The 21,956-nt window shown below is 58.1% G+C and overlaps 1 protein-coding gene across 1 annotated transcript in view; it reads right to left on the bottom strand.

Annotated features, from left to right (window-relative positions):
- The window catches only part of GLB1L3 (galactosidase beta 1 like 3), a gene marked incomplete at its 5' end in the record, with an annotated part of 31,231 nt that overhangs the window by 1,044 nt on the left and 8,231 nt on the right, over window positions 1-21,956 (bottom strand). The window contains 18 exons of the mRNA XM_042233616.2: window positions 1,841-1,899; window positions 2,006-2,122; window positions 2,681-2,873; window positions 3,328-3,348; window positions 4,341-4,428; window positions 4,820-4,898; window positions 5,313-5,384; window positions 5,676-5,816; window positions 6,746-6,852; window positions 7,413-7,493; window positions 8,389-8,526; window positions 9,923-10,007; window positions 12,771-12,835; window positions 14,187-14,268; window positions 17,159-17,251; window positions 17,974-18,082; window positions 18,672-18,767; window positions 19,224-19,292. Coding sequence (XP_042089550.1) covers window positions 1,841-1,899; window positions 2,006-2,122; window positions 2,681-2,873; window positions 3,328-3,348; window positions 4,341-4,428; window positions 4,820-4,898; window positions 5,313-5,384; window positions 5,676-5,816; window positions 6,746-6,852; window positions 7,413-7,493; window positions 8,389-8,526; window positions 9,923-10,007; window positions 12,771-12,835; window positions 14,187-14,268; window positions 17,159-17,251; window positions 17,974-18,082; window positions 18,672-18,767; window positions 19,224-19,292 — 1,695 coding nt within the window. The remainder of the gene's footprint in view (window positions 1-1,840; window positions 1,900-2,005; window positions 2,123-2,680; window positions 2,874-3,327; window positions 3,349-4,340; window positions 4,429-4,819; window positions 4,899-5,312; window positions 5,385-5,675; window positions 5,817-6,745; window positions 6,853-7,412; window positions 7,494-8,388; window positions 8,527-9,922; window positions 10,008-12,770; window positions 12,836-14,186; window positions 14,269-17,158; window positions 17,252-17,973; window positions 18,083-18,671; window positions 18,768-19,223; window positions 19,293-21,956) is intronic.

Below are 21,956 nucleotides of genomic sequence, written 5' to 3'. Positions count from 1 at the left end.
GCAGACCACCAGGGAGACACACAGACTGGAGGGAAAAGCCTGAAGACATCACTCACTGCCCCTGCACCCCTGCAACTACACACACACAAATACACACACATTCCCAAATGCACGCACACACATGCACGTGCACACAAATACACAAATACACACACATGCACGCGCACGCACACACACAAATGCACACACACACATGCACACGCACACAATTACGCACACAATTACACACAAATAGACACACATTCACAAATGCATGCACACACATGCATGTGCACACAAATACACACAAATACACACACGCACACACACAAATGCATGCACGCACATGCACATGCACACACACAAAAATACACACGCACAAATGCACGCACACACAATTACACACACACAAATACACACATGCACACGCACACACACAAATACACATGCACATTCACAAATGCACACACACATGCACATACACACAATTACACACACATGCACACACATGCACAATTACACACACATGCACACACATGCACACAAATACACACATTCACAAATGCACACACATGCACGTACACACAATTACACACACAAATACACACATGCACACGCACGCACACACATGCACATGCAATTACACAAATACACACACATATTCACACATGCACGCACACATGCATGTGCACACAAATACACACCCACAAATACACACATGCACACACACAAATGCATGCACGCACACATGCACAAATGCACACATGCACACGCACAAATACACACGCACACACACAAATGCACGCACACATGCACACGCACACAAATACACAAATACGCACAGACACAAATGCACGCACACACACAAATGCATGCACACACATGCACACGCACACAATTACGCACACAATCACACACAAATAGACACACATTCACAAATGCACACACATGCACATGCACACAATTACACACATGCACACACGCACGCACAATACACACACATTCACAAATGCACACACGTGCACACACATTCACAAATGCACGCACACACATGCACGTACACACAATTACACACACAAATACACACATGCACACGCACACACACAAATGCACGCACGCACAAACATGCACACGCACACAATTACACACAAATACACATTCAAATGCACGCACACACATGCACGTACACACAAATACACACACAAATACACATGCACACGCACACACACACAAATGCACGCATGCACACATGCACACACATGCACGTACACACATTCACAAATGCACACACATGTACGTACACACAATTACACACAAATACACACAATTACAAATACGCACACGCACACGCACATGCACACACAAATGCACGCGCACATGCACACAAAAGCACACACGTTCACAAAGGCATGTGCACACATACGCGCGCACACACACACACACACACACACATACCAGGAGTCTGCAGAAAGAACATACAACACGCTCTGTCTTCACTCTTTCTTCAGCCAAAGACAGTTCCCTTTCTCCCAGCTGAGTATGGAGAGCAGAAATAAAATGCATTTATTTGTATCTGCCCCAAAAGCACTTTAGAGCAGAGACTAAAGCATGCTGAAGGCTGACCATCTAACTGGCAAATCCGCTGCTGAAGATTTTGGAGACTTTTTAAAGGCTGAAATCAGCATCATGTGAAATTTCCGTAATAAACATAGTGATTTCCCTGTTGACTTTTGGGGCATTTTCAATTGCTGCTACTGTAGGCAATGCTCCGTGATATTCTGGATCTAATCTCTGGCCTCAAAGTGTGCCTGGGGATGGACTCAGGCAGTGCAGAAGGCTGTTGGGACCCGGCCCTGCCCACCTGCGGACGTCTGTGCTGAAGACGCCTGAGCCTCTCTTCTCCTTCTCGAACAGGACAATCTGGAAGGACAGGCAGGGCGGCGGAAGCAAGGGTGAGCCCCACGCAGGGTAAGCAGGCCGGGGTGAGGGCAAGTCTGAGCCATAAAGGGAGGCTGGGGCCACCCACCTCATTGGCGCCAGGCTGGAGCCAGGAGCCAGGCAGGTAAAGCGCTTCCTGAGGCCCAATATTCCAGTAGCGCCCAAGGTTACGTCCGTTGATGAACACACACCCATGATTCCAGCCCTGCAAGGGAAGCGGGCTGCAAACCCGGGAACAGCGTCCCTGCGCGGCCCCCGCAGTGAGCCACAGGCGAGGCTCCTGGGCGTGGAGCGCGGACGGGGGTCCACCCGGGGGACAGAGCCCGAGGCTCCCGGGCATGGAGGAGTCCGGGGGGCACAGGCGAGGCTCCCGGGCATGGAGCGTGGAGGGGAGTCCAGGGGGCACAGAGCCCCTACCACCCCGGGGGCAGCCTGAGGCTCCCGGGCATGGAGCACAGAGGGGGGTCCAGGGGGCACAGGCGAGGCTCCTGGGCGTGGAGTGCAGAGGGGAGTCCAAGGGGCACAGCCCGAGGCTCCTGGGGGGCAGCCCGAGACTCCCGACTTGTGACAGGCGGTACTGTTTTCAAACAGCAGGGCTTCTCCTTCCAGAAAGAAGGACAAGGGACTAGGGGTGACTGCCACTGTTGACGAGAACCATAAAATCTATGTGGCTTTAAGCATCTGCCTGCGACGCGAGGGTGATTCGAGGACCAACACCCGGGGGAGGACAGGGAAACAGTGGGAACGAGAGGTGCCGGCTCACCCTGGGAGGGGAGGCGAGAAGTGGAGCGGAGCTTTCGTGCCTCACACACGCCCAGGTCTCATCCGGAAACACTGGGTGTCCGGGAGCCTCACTAGCTAGTCTGCTCTGCACTGGGCCCTGGGGGGGGGCACACTGGGAGGGGCGTTGGCAGTGTTCCAGCGTCTGTCTCCGTCGTGATTTTATGGTGCCGCTGCTGTGATAATTTGCTGCTCTGTGCATGCGTATTTTGTGCATCATGCAGGTATTCACAACAGGAGGTATATTAGGTAGAAAGTAACATCCTAGGAAAGGAGGGGAGCTGGAGAACACACTTCATGGAGCAACCTCATTAGTGTAAAAAGGTGACATGTGCGTGTCCAGGCACAGCTACTCATGAAGCCACGCGTGAAGCCGTTGGCTGCGCCCAATTCTGGGGAGTAGAGAGGAGTTGGGGGGTGGGTGGGGAGAGACCCACACCCTTTGCTGTCTACGCATTATTATTGTTTGAACTTTTCCACTGTGCTTTGACGTATTCTTTCTTAAACAACAAAACATTAGGAGGGCTGAAATCTGCTGGAAAGCTGGGTTGAAGTGAGGAAGGGAAAGAACACGGGGGCCTCCCTTCCAGATTCCGCAAGGACAGGCGTGCGTGGATGGGCACCACTTACAAACAGCTGGAGGAAGGTGTCCTGTGGAGAGGAGCCAGCCGTCAGCGTGCCCCGGTAGAAGGCAGGGCTCGAGGAGGGGCCCCCGAGAGGCCTCCAGGGTGCAGAGCGGAGCCTGGGGGCCACACATGAGGGGCAGGAAAGCCTTTCCCAGTGCCAAGGCCCACGCTGACCCCGGGCCCCCACAGGACAGGCTGACCCCTGACCTCCCCACAGGATGGGCTGACCCCTGACCTCCCCTGCAGGATGGGCTGACCCTGGGTATCCTACAGGACGGGCTGAACCCTGACCTCCCCACAGGATGGGCTGACCCCAGACCCCCACAGGACGGGCTAACCCCTGACCTTCCCATGACCTCCGCCACACATGGGCTCACCCGAGCCCCCCCCCCCCACAGGAAATGCTGACCCCTGACCTCCCCCACAGAACATGCTGACCCCGGGCCTCTCCCACAGGACATGGGTTCTGTGTTAGGGGCTCTGCTGGAACCAGGATCCTCGATAACCCTGAGCACCTCACTCTGGGGCCATGAATCTTGGCCCCTCATCTGCAAAGGGAGGAGTTGGAGACCTCGAGCTCCCTGGTCTCCAAGGTTGGGCCAGACCGAGAGCCAGGGTCAGGGTCAGAGTCAGGGTTAGGGTTAGAGTTAGAGTTAGGGTTTAAGGTCAGGGTCAGGGTCAGGGTCAGGGTCAGGGTTAGGGTTAGAGTTAGAGTTAGGGTTTAAGGTCAGGGTCAGGGTCAGGGTTAGAGTTAGGGTTTAAGAACAGAGTTAGGGTCAGGGTCAGGGCTAGGGTCAGAGTTACTGTCAGAGTCCAGTTTAGGGTCAGTGTCAGGGTCAGAGTCAGGGTTAGGGTTAGGGTTAGGGCCAGGGTCAGGGTCAGGGTCAAGGTTAGGGTTTAAGATCAGGGTCAGGGTTAGGGTTAAGAGTTAGGGTTTAAGGTCAGAGTTAGGGTTTAGGGTCAGGGTCAAGGCCTGGGTCAGGGTCAGGGTTAGGGTTAGGATTAAAAGGAAGGTACTTCTTGAAGAATCGCATTTTCAGTTCCAGAGAATAGATGGTGAACCAGTCCAGAGCAATTTTATCCAGAGTAACAGGTCCGATCAATCCTGCAGCGGGGAGACAGCAGAGGTAAGATGGCGGGGACACTCTCCGGTGTCCAAGCACAGACTCACAGTCCAGAGTCATCAGTGACTGGGGCTCACCCCGGTGGGACACGAACTGGTCTGACCTGCGTGACTGAGGGTCTCCAAGCCACCGGGAAAGCTTCCCACCCAGGCCCTGAACTTCCCCTGGAGTTCCCCAGAGGGGCAGGGTCCCGCTGCAGACAGCCAGGATGCCCCCGGCCCAGCAGTGGGAGTCGACAGGACGGAGGCAGCCTCTCCTGGGGCAGCCTCTCCTGGGGCAGCCTCTCCTGGGGCTGAGTTTCCTCCCACCCCACCCTCAACCTTTGGGCCCAAGCCATGAGGCAGGGAAGACACGGCTGTCACCAGAGCCCACCTTTCCGCTGGTTTTGAATTTTCCATGAAAAATTGACTCGACCTTGATTCTCCACCAGGATCCTTAGAAGCTGACATTCCTGGTGGGGACAGACCAGCTCATTGGATACACGGCCACGGAAGGCTTTCCTCTGGAGCCCAGTCTTCTCAGAGTCCCAGAGGGAAGACAAGCGAAGGGGAGAAGCCGAGGGCCCCCAAGGACCCCGAGTGCTCCGCTCCAAGGGTCCTGCCTGGCCCGCCCTTGCAGAGGCCTGGGGCTCAGCGGCGGTGTGAGAGCGCCAGCCAGGGCTTGGCAGGAAGCGTCCACCCTCACCCAAGCGCAGGAGCTGAAGCCCAGGGCACATCAGGGCCAGGGGCATGCGTGTAGGCTCGCAGCCCTAGCCCTTCTGCCAGGACCCTGAGGGGCCCATCGCCCCACGGCAGATGGGGAGGTGGGAGGGTCTGCCGCTGGAGGCCCGGGTCTAGGGCAGCAGTTTGACCTTCGAGTTACATACCATGATTGGAGGAATGTCTATGTCCCGATGAACATCGGTAAGAATCCCTAAACTCGTCTCATTCAAAAACACCTGCGAAAGAAGAGCTGGCATCAGACGGACAGGCCCACCCAGAGGAAGGGGGCAGGGAGATCGGGCTTGGGGCAGTCTCTAGGAAGGGAGCCACCAGCCTGCTGTCCATGGGCGGCCAGAAATGGAGGCCCCAGTAGACTTACAACGCGACAGGTAAGTGGGCCTTTTCCACCCCAATCAAGCCTCACACACAGAGGTGCTTAAAAGCATAGCGAACAGCAAAGGGGCCCACGGCAGCCCCCACGGCAGAGCTTGGCTGATGTCCTGCTGCAGCCAGACGCCCAGCCCCACCTGAGCCTCATCTTGTGCGTTGGCACGGAGCCGGCCCCCGGAGCAGACGGTCATCTCATAAAGCACGAACCCGAAGGACTGGCCGTTGCCGTTGTTGATGGGCAGGTTCTCCATGTTAATCGGAACGTTAGAGGTGACTGGCTGAGAGGTGGGCAGGGAGCCAGGGTGAGAACCAGGCCCTTCTCGCTAAGACCCTGGGCAAGCTTGGCTACGCCTCCTAACGGTCCCTGAGAGCCCTTTGATGAGACGCTGTGTGACGACGCCTGTGCCCTAGTGTCCAAGGACTGGGAGTCTGGGGTTGGGCAGAGGGGCCCCCACTCTAATCCTGAGAACCAGCAGCATCAACGACCACGTCCCAGCTCGACTGCCAGGGAGCTTCGCATCCGCAGCGTGCGCGGCATGGCTCACTAGTGGCAGGAGGCTCAGCACAGGCGAAACCCTGTGAGCTCAAGTGGGAACGTCTCCCAGGGCCGTCCCTGGGGCTCCAGGGGCTCAGACGCTGCGCTCCTCGTGTGGGGGGCCTGGCTTCAGCCTCTGGTCAGGGAACTAGCTCCCACATGCCACAGCTAAAGATCCCCCGCACGGCGAGTAACACAAAGAGCCGCGAGTAAGACCTGGCATGGCCAAAGCAACGCTCGCAAAGCAAATTAATACAAATAAAAGAGCTGGCATCTTCCAAGCAAGGCTCTCCTCCTCTTCTGCAGGGACATGGACCCTAGTCTTAAGGGGAGCAGGGGGGCCCCGCCGTTGGACGAGGCGGTGCTGGAGAGAAAGCGGAGCCCAGCTGCACGGGCTGCTGGCTCGGCCACGCTCAGGGCGGGGCCTGCGAGCAGGGGTCTCTGCAGTCCCATTGCCCCCCAGGCCCCCCACTCTTCAGTTCACACCCATTCACGGTCTTCCCAGGAGGCACCCTCGCTCTGCCCACTGGTGCCAGACGTGGGCAAAACGTAGACGCATGTCCCTGCTTCCACAGAGAGCCCCGAAGGCCTCCCTGCTCTGTGGCCGCGGCCCGGGCCCAGCCCCCGTGGCCCCGGCAGCAACCCTCAGTCCCCAGAGCCCAGGGCGCTCACCCTCTGCAGGTAGGGCAGGGCCTCCCACAGCGGCAGGTAGTGAGACAGCTTCAAGGAGGGGTACACCACCGTGGGAGTGGGACTCGGAACAGGGGGCAGGGGCCTGACTGCAAAGGAAACGGGCAAAGGGAAGCGTCCCCTCCTTCCCCACACCGCCCTGCCCTCCCCGGGATCTCGAAAGCGCACCCTGGGGCCGTGGGAGATGGGGGGGGGAGCGGTCCCAGCTCAGTGGGGTTCCTCGAGCCATGAGATGCTGGGAGATCAGATCCCCGGGGAGCTCAGAGCAGGAGGTCTCTGCCTGACGCTGCCCCTGCCTGGCTCCCTGGCACATGGGAGGCGTCCCCCTAACGTGATCTCCACAGACAGAGTTCACAGCGTGGCTCTCAGGAGTTCATGAAGGCGTCTCCATGCACAGAGCTGTGTCAACAGTCGTCCCAACTTCTGGCGGACAAGCACCACTCTCTTCACATTTAGAGAAGATGCTGTCACTTAAAGGGCTTTAAAACAACACGGCTCTCAGGTGGGAAAACCAGGGTTTGAACGAAGGTGGCCCCTGCCGTCACAAGCACCTTTTAAGTTTCTGCCCACAGGAAACCCTTCCCTCTCCTACCCCCTCCCACAACTTCCCGAGGACGGCCAGTCCCCCAACAAAGTGGCAGCTGAGTACCCAGGATGGATTCAAAGAGGCTCCGGAACATGAAGTACTTGGCGGTGTAATCCCCAGCTTCCGTCAGCACCCCGTCATAGTCTGCAAGACACCAGCCGCCTTCGCTGGGCAGGGCCCCCGACCGGCTGCCCTCTCTGGGCTGGGGCCCCCCCACCGGCTGCCTTCACTAGGCAGGGCCCCCGACCGGCCGCCCTCTCTGAGCAGGGCCCCCAACCGGCCACCTTCGCTGGGCAGGGCCCCCGACCGGCCGCCTTCTCTGGGCTGGGGCCCCTCCACCGGCCGCCTTTGCTGGACAGGGGCCCCGACCGGTCATCTTCACTGGGCTGGGCCCCCCACCAGCCACCTTCTCTGGGCAGGGTCCCCCTACCGGCCGCCTTCTCTGGGCAGGGCCCCCCACCGGCCACCTTCTCTGGGCTGGGGCCCCTCCACCGGCCGCCTTTGCTGGACAGGGGCCCCGACCGGTCATCTTCACTGGGCTGGGCCCCCCACCAGCCACCTTCTCTGGGCTGGGCCCCCTCCACCGGCTGCCTTCGCTGGGCCGGGGCCCCTGAAGGAGATGGGAGCCGACTTCCTGGCCCAGACCGCTCTGACCATCCCTGCAGCCAAGCCCGGGTCCGAGGCCACGGCCACCAGGCCTGCCCTGCTTCCTTTCACAGACACTCATCTGCCCCCAGCCCGGCGGCCCAGGAGGCCTCCGGGGCCCACACAGCACCACCCCAGGTTCTACCGAGAAACCCAGGTCAGGGGCCCGTGGTCAGGACGGGCAGGGCAGAGTGAGAGGGCACGGTGGCCCCTCTGCGGCGAGGTCAGCCTGCTCTCTGCACTGTGCGCATCTCAGAGGGAGGAAGGCAGACAGGAGGGAACTCTCGGTGCTCAGCGTAGATTAGGGGTCAAGAACCCCGCGGTGCTTGAGGGGCCTCCCCGGTCAAGCCGCAGGGCCCCAGGCTCAGGGCGGCCCCTCCCGGAGAGCACTTGCCGTAGCTCGTGGTGACACCTCTGTGCTTCTCGAAACTCGTGGCCCCGTTCATGAAGCCAAAGTTGGTCCCCCCGTGGAACATGTACACGTTGAAGGAGATCCCAAACCTGATAAATTCGGACACGCTCCTTTCAACCTCTGCAGAGGAGGAAGACAAGAAGTAGCGGAGGTCACAACGTCAGAGGCGACAGAATCTCTGGGAAAGCCGCTCCTCTCTGGCGCTGCCCCGCAGTCAGCCCAACCGTGTGTCCCTCGGCGTCCACGGAGATTCTAACCAGACAGCAGGCGGAACTGACCACAGCTACCCTAGGAAACGAGGCTAGTCCGTACCAAGTAAGTGTTAGTCGCTCAGTTGTGTGTGACTCTGCAGTCCCATGGGCTACAGCCACCCCCGTCTCCCCCGTCCATGCAATCATCCAGGCAAAAGCACTGGAGTGGCTCGCCATTCCCTCCTCCAATACTAAGAGCCTTTCCAAAAGTTACTTCTCCCAGAGAATTTCACTCTGAGCCTCACCTGTTAAATAGCAGCCTGAGAGCCCTGCGTCACTTAAGGATCTCACGTTCATTCAATGTTTTGAAATTATACAAATAATTTGTCTATTCTTGTGCACCACCTGCTTGGAGGGTGCCTCTGGGGCCAGTGGCCGCCGCACCCTCGTTTGTGACCCACGGCCATCTCCACGCCGGCCCTAAAGGAGGCAGCCTGGCCGGAGGTTCGCCAGGTGTGGCTCAGCACTGGCTGTGCGCCTCGCTGTCCGTCTGGCCATGCTCAGCCCACTTTCTCTCTCAGAGCCTTGGCTCCCTTGCTTGCTGAACAGAGGTCCTCATCCCTCTCCCATCACAGTGGCTGAGAATTAACTAATAGGGAGAGACACACACGGTGCCCGCCAGACGCGTGGTCGGAGCCCGGTGCTCACCGGTGCAGTCCAGAGCTACTTTTGTTTCCTTCCTATCCTCAGTTTCCCACTGTCCTTCGATTGTTGTCTATTTCCGGTACAAGTGAGCTTGCTTTTGTAAATATGTTAGTGGAAAAACACTTCTATTAACAGCCTCCTCCAGGCACTGCTCTGGGCGGTCTACCCGGATCCACACTTCCTCCTGACAACAGGGCTCCGGGAAAGAGGCGGTTTCAGGGGCCGCCTCAGCAGGGCCACAGAGCTGGGCCTGAGACCCTTGCTGCTCTGGCTCCAGGAACTCCAGTCACTCTCGCCTCCTGGCCCCTCAGCTGCAGAGGCCACTGTGCCTGTCGGGAGACGCATCCCGCCCTCAGAGACCGTGCGGGGCCCCCCAGCAGCCAGCCCTGCCTCTTCTGACCCCGCACCTGCTTCGTCAGGGGTGGGGGACTCTTCACTGAGTGCCTACCCGACCACCTGTCCGTCCATGGAGCGGCGAGCCTCCGGGGCGTGGAGCCAGTGGCTCAGGCCCCCGCCCTCAGGCTTGGCCGCGGCCCTCCACAGCAGGTGCGGGTCGAGAGCTGGCCGGGGAGCGGGGCAGGGGAGTGGCCCTCACAGGGCAGACACCACGGCAGACTCACCGCTCACGCCCATCACCCTGTGCTCGGCTCCCCAGGTGTCAAACCAGCCGACCCAGAATTCCATGATCAAAATGGGCTTGTGTCTCTAGGAACAAACCAAATCGAACGCTAAGTCTGACGCCAGGGAGTAGGGAGGTCCGAAGATCTGTAGATGACAAGTCAGCACTGGAGGGGCTCCCTCTGTCCACGCGTCCCTGCTGGGCGTGGACGCTCCCTGCCCCTCTGCCCCTCTGCCCCCAGCGCACCTCTGCAACCACCCACACCAGTGGCTCCTGTTCCCCACAGGCCCCAAAACACACCCCACGTGTAGCAAGACAGAGGGACAAGAAGGAACGCAGAGCCGGGGGTGGGGGCTAACCGCCTGTCCCGGGAAGTCAGAAAAGAATAAGCCGAAGAGCTGAGCCAGAGGAGTAATGGCCTGATGGCTGGGGCTGAGGGCGTCCTGCGCTCAGAGCAAGGGCGGCGGGGACCCGTGGCCTGGTGAGGACAGGCCGAGAGCGGCACAGACCACACGCAGACCCAGAGCTGTCAGCTCTCTCCTCTCAGCCGACGGCCTGAGCTCTGATCACCAGTGAGGGCAGAGCTTACCGGCAGTGACGCCCGCCAGCCTGACCTGATGGAAACGCACACGCAGACCAGAGCAGCACCACGCTCGCGCACGGACCAGGAATGGCCGCGGCGTAAGCCGCAACGCAGACCGCACAGACAGAGAGCAGAGGCCACACCAGGTGAGTTCTCGGACTTCCACAGTGTCAGAACAGGAATCACCAGCAGAATGGTATCTAGGAAACCCCCAAACACTGAGAGATTAACAGCACGCTTCCAACGGATGCATGGAGTAAGGAAACAAAAGGTTAGTGATTAAATTCAATGAAAATTTAATGCTCTGAACGTTTTTAAAAACATCCCTTGAAAATTAAAAAAAAAAAACACATACAGCGTTTAAAAATTGGTGGGATGGAGCAAAACCAGTGTACACAGGAAAATTCATAGCACTGAATGCTTGTGTCCGAAAAACAGAAAGTCTCAAGTCAGTAACCTAAGCTTCAACCAGGAAAAAAAAAAAAAAACTAGTTAAAGTAGAGCAAATTCTATCCATTAAGGAAGCGTGAGGTAGAAAGTGTTAGAGATTACAGCAAAAATAAGCAGAAAACAGAAGCATAATAGGGAAAAAAGCCAAAATCTGGTTCTCTGAAAATATCAACAGAAGTGATAAGCTTCAAGTCACACTGACCAAGATCTTTTTAAAAAGAAGAATACATGAAATTGTCAATAACAGGAGTGGAAAAAAAATCATCGTTACTTACAACAAAGGCATTCAAAGGATATTAATGGATCGTTACAGACACTCTACGGTCGTGAATTGAAAGCATAGGTGAAAAAGGGTAGGATAAAGACACGAGCCACTACAACTCACTGAAGCAGCAGTAACCTGAACCACGCAGTATCCAGTAGAAAAACTAAATTTCTAATTAAAAGCTTCTAAAGAAGAAAACTTCAAGCCCAGATGCGCTCAGTGGTGAACTTCACCAAACGGTGAGCTAAGATGCACTAACATTTCTACACAGTCTCTTCCAGAAGATAGAAAAGGAGAGCATTTTATAAGGTCAGCATGACCCAAACTCCGAAATCGAACAAAGGCATTTCAAGAAAAGAAAACCAAGCGTCAGCATTCCTCACGAACACGGAAGCAAAAGTCCTCAACAAAATCTGAACGAGCTGAAGCTGGCAGTGTGTAAAATGAGACTGCTCCACAGCCAAGAGGGATTCGGCCTGAGAATGCAAGCGTGGGTCAGCATCCAAAACACAAGCGACCTGTCGGTGCCAGCGAGGCGGGGAGCGGGGCCCTGAGGTGCGTGCGGCGGGAGCTCCACCGGCAGGAGGGACGCGGCCGCCCATGGGAGGGGCGCGGTGGCAACTGAGGCCACAGCTGAGGCCTCAGAGTCGTCAGGCAGCACGAGAGACTGGATACCAGAGGCCCCATTTTGATGAACCGTCCAGAAAAGGCCGATGGACTGCTGCCTGGGGCGGAGGGAGGGAGGGGAGCTAGCTGCAGGAGGAGGCCTTCTAGGCAGGCGCCGGCTGCAGAACGTGCCATGCTAATCATACGCTTTCCATGGGTGGATTCAACGGTGTATAAACGTTTGCTCTTCAATAAAACTGCTTTTAAAGGAGCGAGAAGAGAAGAAAACAGCAGCGAGGGAAGCGCCGCCCTCGGCACAGCTCCCTGCTTCCAAAGAGGCCGGAGGCACAGCAACCGGTGAGCAGAGGGGCTAAAACCGAGGTGGCTCCCCTGGCGGGCCAGTGGTCAGCACCTGGCTTCCTGACGCAGGGGGTGTGCGTGGGATCCCTGGTCAGGGAACTAGGGGCCACATGTCTCTTGGCCAAAAAGCCGAAACGGAAAACAGAAGCAATATTGCGACAAATTCAATAAAGGCTTTAGAAACGGTGCACATCAAAACATCTTCAGAAAAGGACCGTGAAGGAGGGTGGAGGCTGAGGGGCGGGTGCTGTGGAGCCAACAGGGGCGCCTGCGCCGGAAGGGGGCATGGGCAGGGCGGGCCTGCGGGCTTCTGGCGGAGCAGAGCTGATCCCGAGCACCGGGCCCCACTGAGCCTGTCCGTCCACGGCGCAGCTCACGGGCCAAGGGGCAGAGCTGCCCAGCGTGCCTCTGGGGAGACTTCTCAGCCACGGCCCCGCGCCAGGCACCCACGTTCACCCTGCTCTGTCCCTTGGGGCCTCCTGGGAGGCACTCCCGGCACTGCCCGAGACAAGCGGCACCGGTCCAGAAGCTGGGCCCAAGGCCTGTCCTCGAGCAGCTCTGCCCAGGCCCGCGGCCGCCACCTACCTGCAGCTTGTACAGATGCTTGAACGAGTCTACCTTGAACTCCTTCACGTTAATGCTGGCCAGCACTGCAGAGACAGGCAGGACGGGGGTGCTGTTGGGGCTCGCCACCGCTGACGTGGGTTGGGGGGCGCCCTCGGAGAAAGGGGCAGCAGCAGCTCCTCCCTTTGCAGGTGGGAAGGGCCCTTATTCATGCCCTCACATCCCTGGCACTTTGGGGACAACGTGAGGGAAGAAAGGCAGTTCAAAGCAGCCCTGCTGTGTGAGGAGACGTGGACTAGATCAAGGTCACACGACTCACGTGGACCTGGGACCCCCAGACCTGTGGTGAGCACAGTGTCCACAGTCAACACGCTCTCCACGGTCAGCACACTCCACGGTCAGCACAGGGTCCACTGTCAGCACACAAGGTCAGCACAGCGTCCACAGTCAGCACAGAGTCCATGGCCAGCACAGGGTCCACGGTCAGCACAGGGTCCACTGTCAGCACACAAAGTCAGCACACTCCATGGTCAGCACAGAGTCCACGGCCAGCACAGGGTCCACAGACAGCACAACGTCCACGGTCAGCACAGGGTCCATGGCCGGCACACTCCGCGGCCAGCACACTCCACGGTCAGCACAGTGTCCGCGGCCAGCACACTCCTCGGCCAGCACAGTGTCCACGGCCAGCACAGGGTCCGCGGCCAGCACGCTATCCACAGTCAGTAGTAACAGAGCGAGCAGCCCACTGAGAAGGGGCCCTGGTCCCTGCCCTGATCCCTGCCCCTGTGGCTGGAGCCTTTTGATTCTGTCCTCCACTGCTGAGTGGCATCCCCTACCACCTGCTGCCTGGGGCGCTGTGTGCACACAGTGGCCACAGCCGGGGTCCCAGCTGGCTCTGGAGGCCAGGCCCCACTCAGCACCGCCTCCTGCCCCCAAACAGCTCCTAGCCCCGGCGACGCTTGTCTCTGAGCGTCTCCAGCTCCAGCCCAGACTCTAAGCCACAGGAAAACTGGGAAAGAGGGAAAGGTGTGAGGAAGAGGCTCCAGGGGGACGTCAGGAGTGAGGACCCAGGAGCCTGTCCGCAGGCATGCCACCCCCAAGCCCGAGTCCTCACCAGGGCAACATCACGCCCAGGTCCACCCCTGACCGCAAGACCTCACCAGGCGACATCACGCCCGGGTCCACCCCTGACCCCAAGACCTCACCAGGTAACATCATGCCCGGGTCCACCCCTGACCCCAAGACCTCACCAGGTAACATCATGCCCGGGGCCACCCCAACCCCGAGTCCTCGCCGGGACGACGTCACGCCCGCCTGACATCCGGGCACTTGGGGGCAGGCGTGAGTGTGCACTTGGCCCTGCTTAGGCTCCTCTGGGAGTCAGCGGTCTGGCCGCAGCCTCGCCTCTCCCCTAAAACAAGTCTGACTTCCTACCTCCCTTTATGTGCCCTCTCGTCACTTCCTCCGAGTTGTCTGCGGTCAGGAGCAGCCCTCCAATGCCCCTCTGCTGCAGGGCCTGCGGAGAGAGTCGGACAGGATGAAATCACCCCCTTGTTTTCCTTGAAAAAGGAAAATACAAGGCAAGTAGGAGGCAGGTAAGCTGGGGCTCAGGCAGCAGCGTGGGCGCTAGACAGGAAGGCCCTCGTCGGCACTCTGCACAGGGCCGCTCCGCAGCTGGAGGCTGGAGGCTCCGGCCAGCCTGCCATCTTCCCAGGGGCGGGCACACGGCGGGAGTGAGCGCTGGTACCCTGTGGCCGTGGCTCAAATGAAGAGGTCAGAGCTGGGACCACAAGGGAATGGGGGTTCCTACGTCGGGGGAGAGACAGATGTGGAGAGATAGCTACGTGGATGAGACATACAGAGATGGACCGATAGATAACAGGTAAACGATAGATGTGTGGACAGATGGCACACAGGCAGACAGATAGCAGGTGAGTGACAGATGCGCACACAGCTGACATACAGGCAGAAAGACAGCAGACGCCCACAGATGATGGACGGGTGGCTGACAGCGGGAGGGGCGGACAGGAAGGGAGCCAGGAAGGGAGCCAGGAAGGGAGGAGGAAGGGAGCCAGGAAGGGAGACAGGAAGTGAGACAGGGAGGCAGGAAGGGAGGAGGAAGGGAGACAGGAAGGGAGCCAGGAAGGGAGCCAGGAAGTGAGGAAGTGAGACAGGAAGGGAGGAGGAAGTGAGACAGGAAGTGAGGAGGAAGTGAGGAGGAAGTGAGGAGGAAGTGACAGGAAGGGAGCCAGGAAGGGAGACAGGAAGGGAGGAGGAAGGGAGACAGGAAGGGAGGAGGAAGTGAGGAGGAAGTGAGGAGGAAGTGACAGGAAGGGAGCCAGGAAGGGAGACAGGAAGGGAGGAGGAAGGGAGACAGGAAGGGAGGAGGAAGTGAGGAGGAAGTGAGGAGGAAGTGAGGAGGAAGTGACAGGAAGGGAGCCAGGAAGGGAGACAGGAAGGGAGGAGGAAGTGAGGAGGAAGTGAGACAGGAAGTGAGGAGGAAGTGACAGGAAGGGAGCCAGGAAGGGAGACAGGAAGGGAGGAGGAAGTGAGGAGGAAGTGAGACAGGAAGTGAGGAGGAAGTGAGGAGGAAGTGAGGAGGAAGTGACAGGAAGGGAGCCAGGAAGGGAGCCAGGAAGGGAGGAGGAAGGGAGCCAGGAAGGGAGCCAGGAAGTGAGACAGGGAGGCAGGAAGGGAGGAGGAAGGGAGACAGGAAGGGAGCCAGGAAGGGAGCCAGGAAGTGAGACAGGAAGGGAGGAGGAAGGGAGCCAGGAAGGGAGGAGGAAGTGAGGAGGAAGTGAGGAGGAAGTGACAGGAAGGGAGCCAGGAAGGGAGACAGGAAGGGAGGAGGAAGGGAGACAGGAAGGGAGGAGGAAGTGAGACAGGGAGACAGGAAGTGAGGAGGAAGTGAGGAGGAAGTGAGGAGGAAGTGACAGGAAGGGAGGAGGAAGGGAGGACAGGAAGGGAGACAGGAAGTGACAGGAAGGGAGGAGGAAGGGAGACAGGAAGGGAGGAGGAAGTGAGGAGGAAGTGAGGAGGAAGTGACAGGAAGGGAGGAGGAAGTGAGGAGGAAGTGAGGAGGAAGTGAGACAGGAAGTGAGACAGGAAAGGAGGAGGAAGAGAGACAGGAAGTGAGGAGGAAGTGAGGAGGAAGTGACAGGAAGGGAGCCAGGTAGTGAGACAGGAAGGGAGACAGGAAGTGAGACAGGGAGGCAGGAAGTGAGGAGGAAGGGAGACAGGAAGTGAGGAGGAAGGGAGCGAGGAAGTGAGACAGGAAGGGAGACAGGAAGGGAGGAGGAAGGGAGCCAGGAAGGGAGCCAGGAAGTGAGACAGGAAAGGAGGAGGAAGGGAGACAGGAAGTGAGGAGGAAGTGAGACAGGAAGGGAGGAGGAAGTGAGACAGGAAGTGGGGAGGAAGTGAGGAGGAAGTGACAGGAAGGGAGCCAGGAAGTGAGACAGGAAGGGAGGAGGAAGGGAGACAGGAAGTGAGGAGGAAGTGAGACAGGGAGACAGGAAGTGAGGAGGAAGTGAGGAGGAGTGAGGAAGTGAGGAGGAAGGGAGACAGGAAGGGAGACAGAAGGGAGCCAGGAAGGGAGCCAGGAAGGGAGCGATCACTAGACAGGCGTGTCGGTGAGAGACGGACAGGGGAGCCTTGGGAAGGGCGGGACCGCGGGCCAGAGAGGTGAGCGTCGCAAACCCGGGTCCTGTCTGGACTCAGGGACGCCCACCCTCCCGGGGAGGTTGGGGGGGGTCCCATCTGGAAGCCACGCGCACTCAGAGAACACGCAGCAGACAGACCCCCGGGCCGAGGACCCCCGGGCCGAGGACCCCCGGGCCGAGGACCCCCGGGCCGAGGACCCCCGGGCCGAGGACCCCCGGGCCGAGGGCCGCGTCTGCGAGTCCTGCGCTCACCTAGCCAGCCTGGGGCCCGCAGTGAGTCTACGGATCCAGGAATCAGAATCTCGCTGAATGAGACGGACATGGGGGGCCGGGGCGACAGCGGCTGCAGGGGCCCCCCCACTGCGCCCGCCCGAGGTGGGCAAGACACGTGGGACCCCCCGCCTTACACTCACGCCCTGGTTGCTTCCTGAGGGCTGGGGGCTGGGGGCGGGGGTCTCACCCCGGGGAAGAGCACTAGGACCGCGGGTGCCCCCCGACCTGAGACGCCCCCCAGATGGCAAAGACGGTCGGTGGAAGAGAGGGTGCCCACGTCCGGGGCCGCAGGGGCACGGTCACCGCCCCACCGCCCACCCCCGCTCGGAGGGAACCGTGAGGCAGCAGGGAAGGAGCCGCCCATTCACCCCACGCCAGCGCCGCCCCGGCCTCGCTGGCCGCCCTGGCCACGGGCGGATTCACAGGGACGCTGAGCCGCGGCCCGGGGGTGGGCGCCCGGCCGGGGGGCCTCACCTGCAGCAGGTAGGGCATGTAGGCCTTGTCCTTGTAGAAGAAGCCGTACTCGTTCTCCACCTGCACCGCGATGATGGGGCCTCCCCGGCGGTACTGGGGCAGGACGGCAGGCCGGTGGGTGAGCCCCGCCAGCTCGGCGCGGGAGCCGCTCACTCCCGGGCCCCAAACCCGACCCCCGCCGTCCGCCCCCCAACCCCCCGCCGTCCGCCCCCCCCCCCCCCCCCGCCGTCCACCGGCTCGGGAGGCGGGGTTCTGTGTTGGCCCCTCCCATCCTGCGCCCCATCCTCCCCCTCCAGACCCGCTGACTCCCATCACCATGGAAACCACCCAGGGAGCTGGAGCGGGCACTGGCTCAGCCCGCAAGCCCCCTCCAGGGGCTCCAGCCCCTGAGCGGCCTGGCTGCCCTCACGGCCTCTGTTTCTCCCTTGCACCCACTCCTCAGAGCACCCCGTCAGCTGCTGAGCCGTCGACGGGCCCCTGGACGTGCGAGCACACCTTCCTCAAGGCTGACGGTGATCTCACCCACCACCCTCCACTCTTAAGTCCCTGCTCCCTGAAGCCCAGCCCACCGCGGGCAGAGTGGCAGCCGCCCCCCTCCAGCCCTGCAGCTCTGCCGGGCGACCGCAGGCCACCCCTGTGACGGGCACGTGCTCAGCTCCTGAGCTGGATCCAGGACGCTGGCTCTAGAAAAGGCGCTGCGGGGTGGGGGTCTGGAGTTCCCGCTGCGGGCGGTCAGCTCCCTTCTCTGTGGACACAAGCCGGGATGGCTGTGGTCCTGCAGCAGAGGGTCGCCGGGTGCAGCTGTCTGCCTTCACCTGGAGCGGAGCCACCCTGGGGATCAGGTGGTCAAAGTACTTGTTCACGGCGTTCACAAAGCTGTGGTTGGTGGTCCTCAGCTGCGACGTGGGGTCCTGCAGTAACCAGCTGGGGTGTGGGGTGGCAGGCTCAGCAGGTGGGGCAGGGTCCCGGGTCCACCCTCGTGTCCAGTGCCCGGGGGCTTTCGGGCCCGTCCCAGGAGGGGCTGCAGGACAGGCCTTGTGAGGATCTGTGAACATTCTCCTGCCTTTGTCAATTCGTGAGAAGCCTGTGCTGTGAGCAGCGCACAGGCTTAGGGACAGAGTTAGCTCTGTCAGGAGCCGGCAGCAGGAACGAAGCAGCCCCAGGTCACCTGCAGGGTGTGGGTCCTGCTCCTCAGTCGGACTGCAGACACGCCCATCCCGGAGGACAAAGCCTCCACTGACCAGGAGGCGGATCTGTCCACCAGGGGGAGTGTGGGCCGACGGGGAGCCCACGAGCTCCAGGGATAACGGAAGAGCGTCAGCACCTGCCTTGCTGTGATGACAGCGAGACCAAAACAGGCGCCATTGTCCTCGGACTGGACCCAAGGGTCAGCAGAGCTCCACCAAAGCCACAGCTCCTGGCCGGCCCCGCTCACCCGGGCAGGCCCCCGAGGCCCATCTCGCTGCAGACGTAGGGGCGCCCCCTGCCACGGCTCCTGGCCGGCCCCGCTCACCTGGGCAGGCCCCCGAGGTCCATCTCGCCGCAGATGTAGGGGCCTGGACGCAGGATCACCCACAGCCCCACCTCCTCCGCCAGCAGGATGAAGGCCCTGGGGGGTCGGGGTCACCAACTCTCAGGGCTTGGAGCCCAGGGGCCCCTTGCCCAGTGCCCCTTCCCCTTGACAGCCCAGCCCTCCCTGGGGGGCTGGGGACGCTGAGGGCAGGACAGCTGGCAGAGCAGAGATGCCCCAGGGTCACCGCCGAGCCCCCAGCCTGGGATGTCGGCGCGGCCGCTCCGGGGCGCAAGCAGAAGGAAGCACTTCGCCCAGGGTATGGAGTCCTGACCAAGGGCCTGACCCAAGGCCCCCAGCCCAGCAGGGGTCACCCTGCGAGCCAGGCACCTGGGAATGGCTGTGGGGCTGGACTCGGGGGGCAGGCCTGGCCTGGGGGTGGCAGGGTCGTGAAGGAGGGCGTGGGGCCGGCACAGGGTCCCCCTATGGCCCCCTCTGCCCAGATGCCCCGTGGGTCCCCGCCCCTCAGACCCCCGGCCGGGTCACAGAACCTACTCCAGGTCCAGGTTCCCGGAGAAGTCGAATGTGCCTCTCTCCGGCTCGTGGAGGTTCCACGGGACGTAGCTGTGGCAGGGAAGAGGGAGGTACAAACAGCATGCTTTTATTTCTTTCCTCCAAACTGCCAGGCCACTCCCAAGCCCTGAGAGAGCTCTGCTGTGGAAAAGCTGAAGCTTCCACTGGCACGGCAACCTGGTCACACATGGTGGCTATTCCAGCGGTTCCTTTCTCTGTTACCCACTTGTGTTCTAAGCTGCCAGTAATCCTATGGTTCTAAATTCCTTGAATTTATGCACAAATTTCCCCACTCACCATCCTATCCTTTGTCATATCCATTAGAAATTCAAAGAAAAGGTAAAAACCATAAGTGTCTATATATACCTCCCAAATATTGCTAAAAATTAATCAAAATAACAACAGACGTGGGATTTCTGTGAGGTGCAGGAGGGCCGAGAGGAGCTACTCCATGTTCAAGGTCAGGAGGGGCGGCCATGAGGAGATACCCCTCATCCAAGGTAAGAGAAACCCAAGTGAGATGGTAGGTGTTGCAAGAGGGCATCAGAGGGCAGACAGACTGAAACCACAATCACAGACAACTAGCCAATCTGATCACACAGACCACAGCCTTGTCTAACTCAATGAAACTAAGCCATGCCGTGTGGGGCCACCCAGGATGGCGGGTCATGGTGGAGAGGTCTGACAGAATGTGGTCCACTGGAGAAAGGAAAGGCAAACCACTTCAGTATTCTTGCTTTGAGAACCCCATGAACAGTATGAAAAGGCAAAATGATAGGATACTGAAAGAGGAACTCCCCAGGTCAGTAGGTGCCCAATATGCTACTGGAGATCAGTGGAGAAATAACTTCAGAAAGAATGAAGGGATGGAGCCAAAGCAAAAACAATATCCAGCTGTGGATGTGATTGGTGATAGAAGCAAGATCTGATGCTGTAAAGAGCAATATTGCATAGGAACCTGGAATGTCAGGTCCATGAATTAAGGCAAATTGGAAGTGGTCAAACAGGAGATGGCAAGAGTGAACGTTGACATTCTAGGCATCAGCGAACGAAGATGGACTGGAATGGGTGAATTTAACTCAGGTGACCATTATATCTACTACTGCGGGCAGGAATCCCTTAGAAGAAATGGAGTAGCCATCATGGCCAACAAAAGAGTCCAAAATGCAGTACTTGGATGCAATCTCAAAAATGACAGAATGATCTCTGTTCGTTTCCAAGGCAAGCCATTCAATATCACAGTTATCTATGTCTATCTACGCCCCAACCAGTAACGCTGAAGAAGCTGAAGTTGAACGGTTTTATGAAGACCTACAAGACCTCTTAGAACTAACACCCAAAAAAGATGTCCTTTTCATTATAGAGGACTGGAATGCAAAAGTAGGAAGTCAAGAAACAGCTTGAGTAACAGGCAAATTTGGCCTTGGAATATGGAATGAAACAGGGAAAAGACTAATAGAGTTTTGCCAACAAAATGCACTGGTCATAGCAAACACCCTCTTCCAACAACACAAGAGAAGACTCTACACATGGACATCACCAGATGCTCAACACTGAAATCAGATTGATTATATTCTTGCAGCCAAAGATGGAGAAGCTCTATACAGTCAGAAAAAACAAGACCAGGAGCTGACTGTGGCTCAGATCATGAACTCCTTATTACCAAATTCAGACTGAAATTGAAGAAAGTAGGGAAAACCACTAGACCATTCAGGTATGACCTAAATCAAATCCCTTATGATTATGCAGTGGAAGTGAGAAATAGATTTAAGGGACTAGATATGATAGACAAAGTTCCTGATGAACTATGGAATGAGGTTCGTGACATTGTACAGGAGACAGGGATCAAGGCCATCCCCAAGAAAAAGAAATGCAAAAAAGCAAAATGACTGTCTCGGGAGGGCTTACAAATAGCTGTGAAAAGAAGAGAGGCAAAAAGCAAAGGAGAAAAGGAAAAATATTCCCATTTGAATGCAGAGTTCCAAAGAATAGCAAGGAGAGAGAAGACAGCCTTCCTCAGCAATCAATGCAAAGAGACAGAGGGAAAGAACAGAATGGGAAAGACTAGAGATCTTTCAAGAAAATTAGAGATACCAGGGGAACATTTCATGCAAAGACGGGCTCAATAAAGGACAGAAATGGTCTGGACCTAACAGAAGCAGAAGATATTAAGAAGAGGTGGCAAGAAGGCACAGAAGAACTGTACAAAAAAGATCTTCATGACACAGATAATCATGATGGTGTGATCACTCACCTAGAGCCAGACATCCTGGAATGTGAAGTCATGCGGGCCTTAGGAAGCATCCCTATGAACAAAGCTAGTGGAGATGATGGAATCCCAGTTCAGCTATTTCAAATCCTTAAAGATGATGCTGTGAAAGTGCTGCACTCAAGATGCCATCAAATTTGGAAAACTCAGCAGTGTCCATGGGACTGGAAAAGGTCAGTTTTCATTCCAATCCCAAAGAAAGGCAATGCCAAAGAATGCTCAAACTACCGCACAATTGCATTCATCTCACACATAAGCAAAATAATGCTCAAAACTCTCCAAGTAAAACTTCAGTATTAGGGGAACGGTGAACTTCCAGATATTCAAGCTGGATTAAGAAAAGACAGAGGAACCAGAGATCAAATTGCCAACATACTTTGGATCATTGAAAAAGCAAGAGAGTTCCAGAAAAACATGTACTTCTGCTCTGTTGACTATGCCAAAGT

The sequence above is a fragment of the Ovis aries genome, chromosome 15 (genome assembly GCF_016772045.2).
Source record: "Ovis aries strain OAR_USU_Benz2616 breed Rambouillet chromosome 15, ARS-UI_Ramb_v3.0, whole genome shotgun sequence".
Lineage (NCBI taxonomy): Eukaryota > Metazoa > Chordata > Mammalia > Artiodactyla > Bovidae > Ovis > Ovis aries.
Note: the sequence above shows the minus strand (reverse complement) of the source record. Positions and strands in the feature narration are given on the sequence as shown.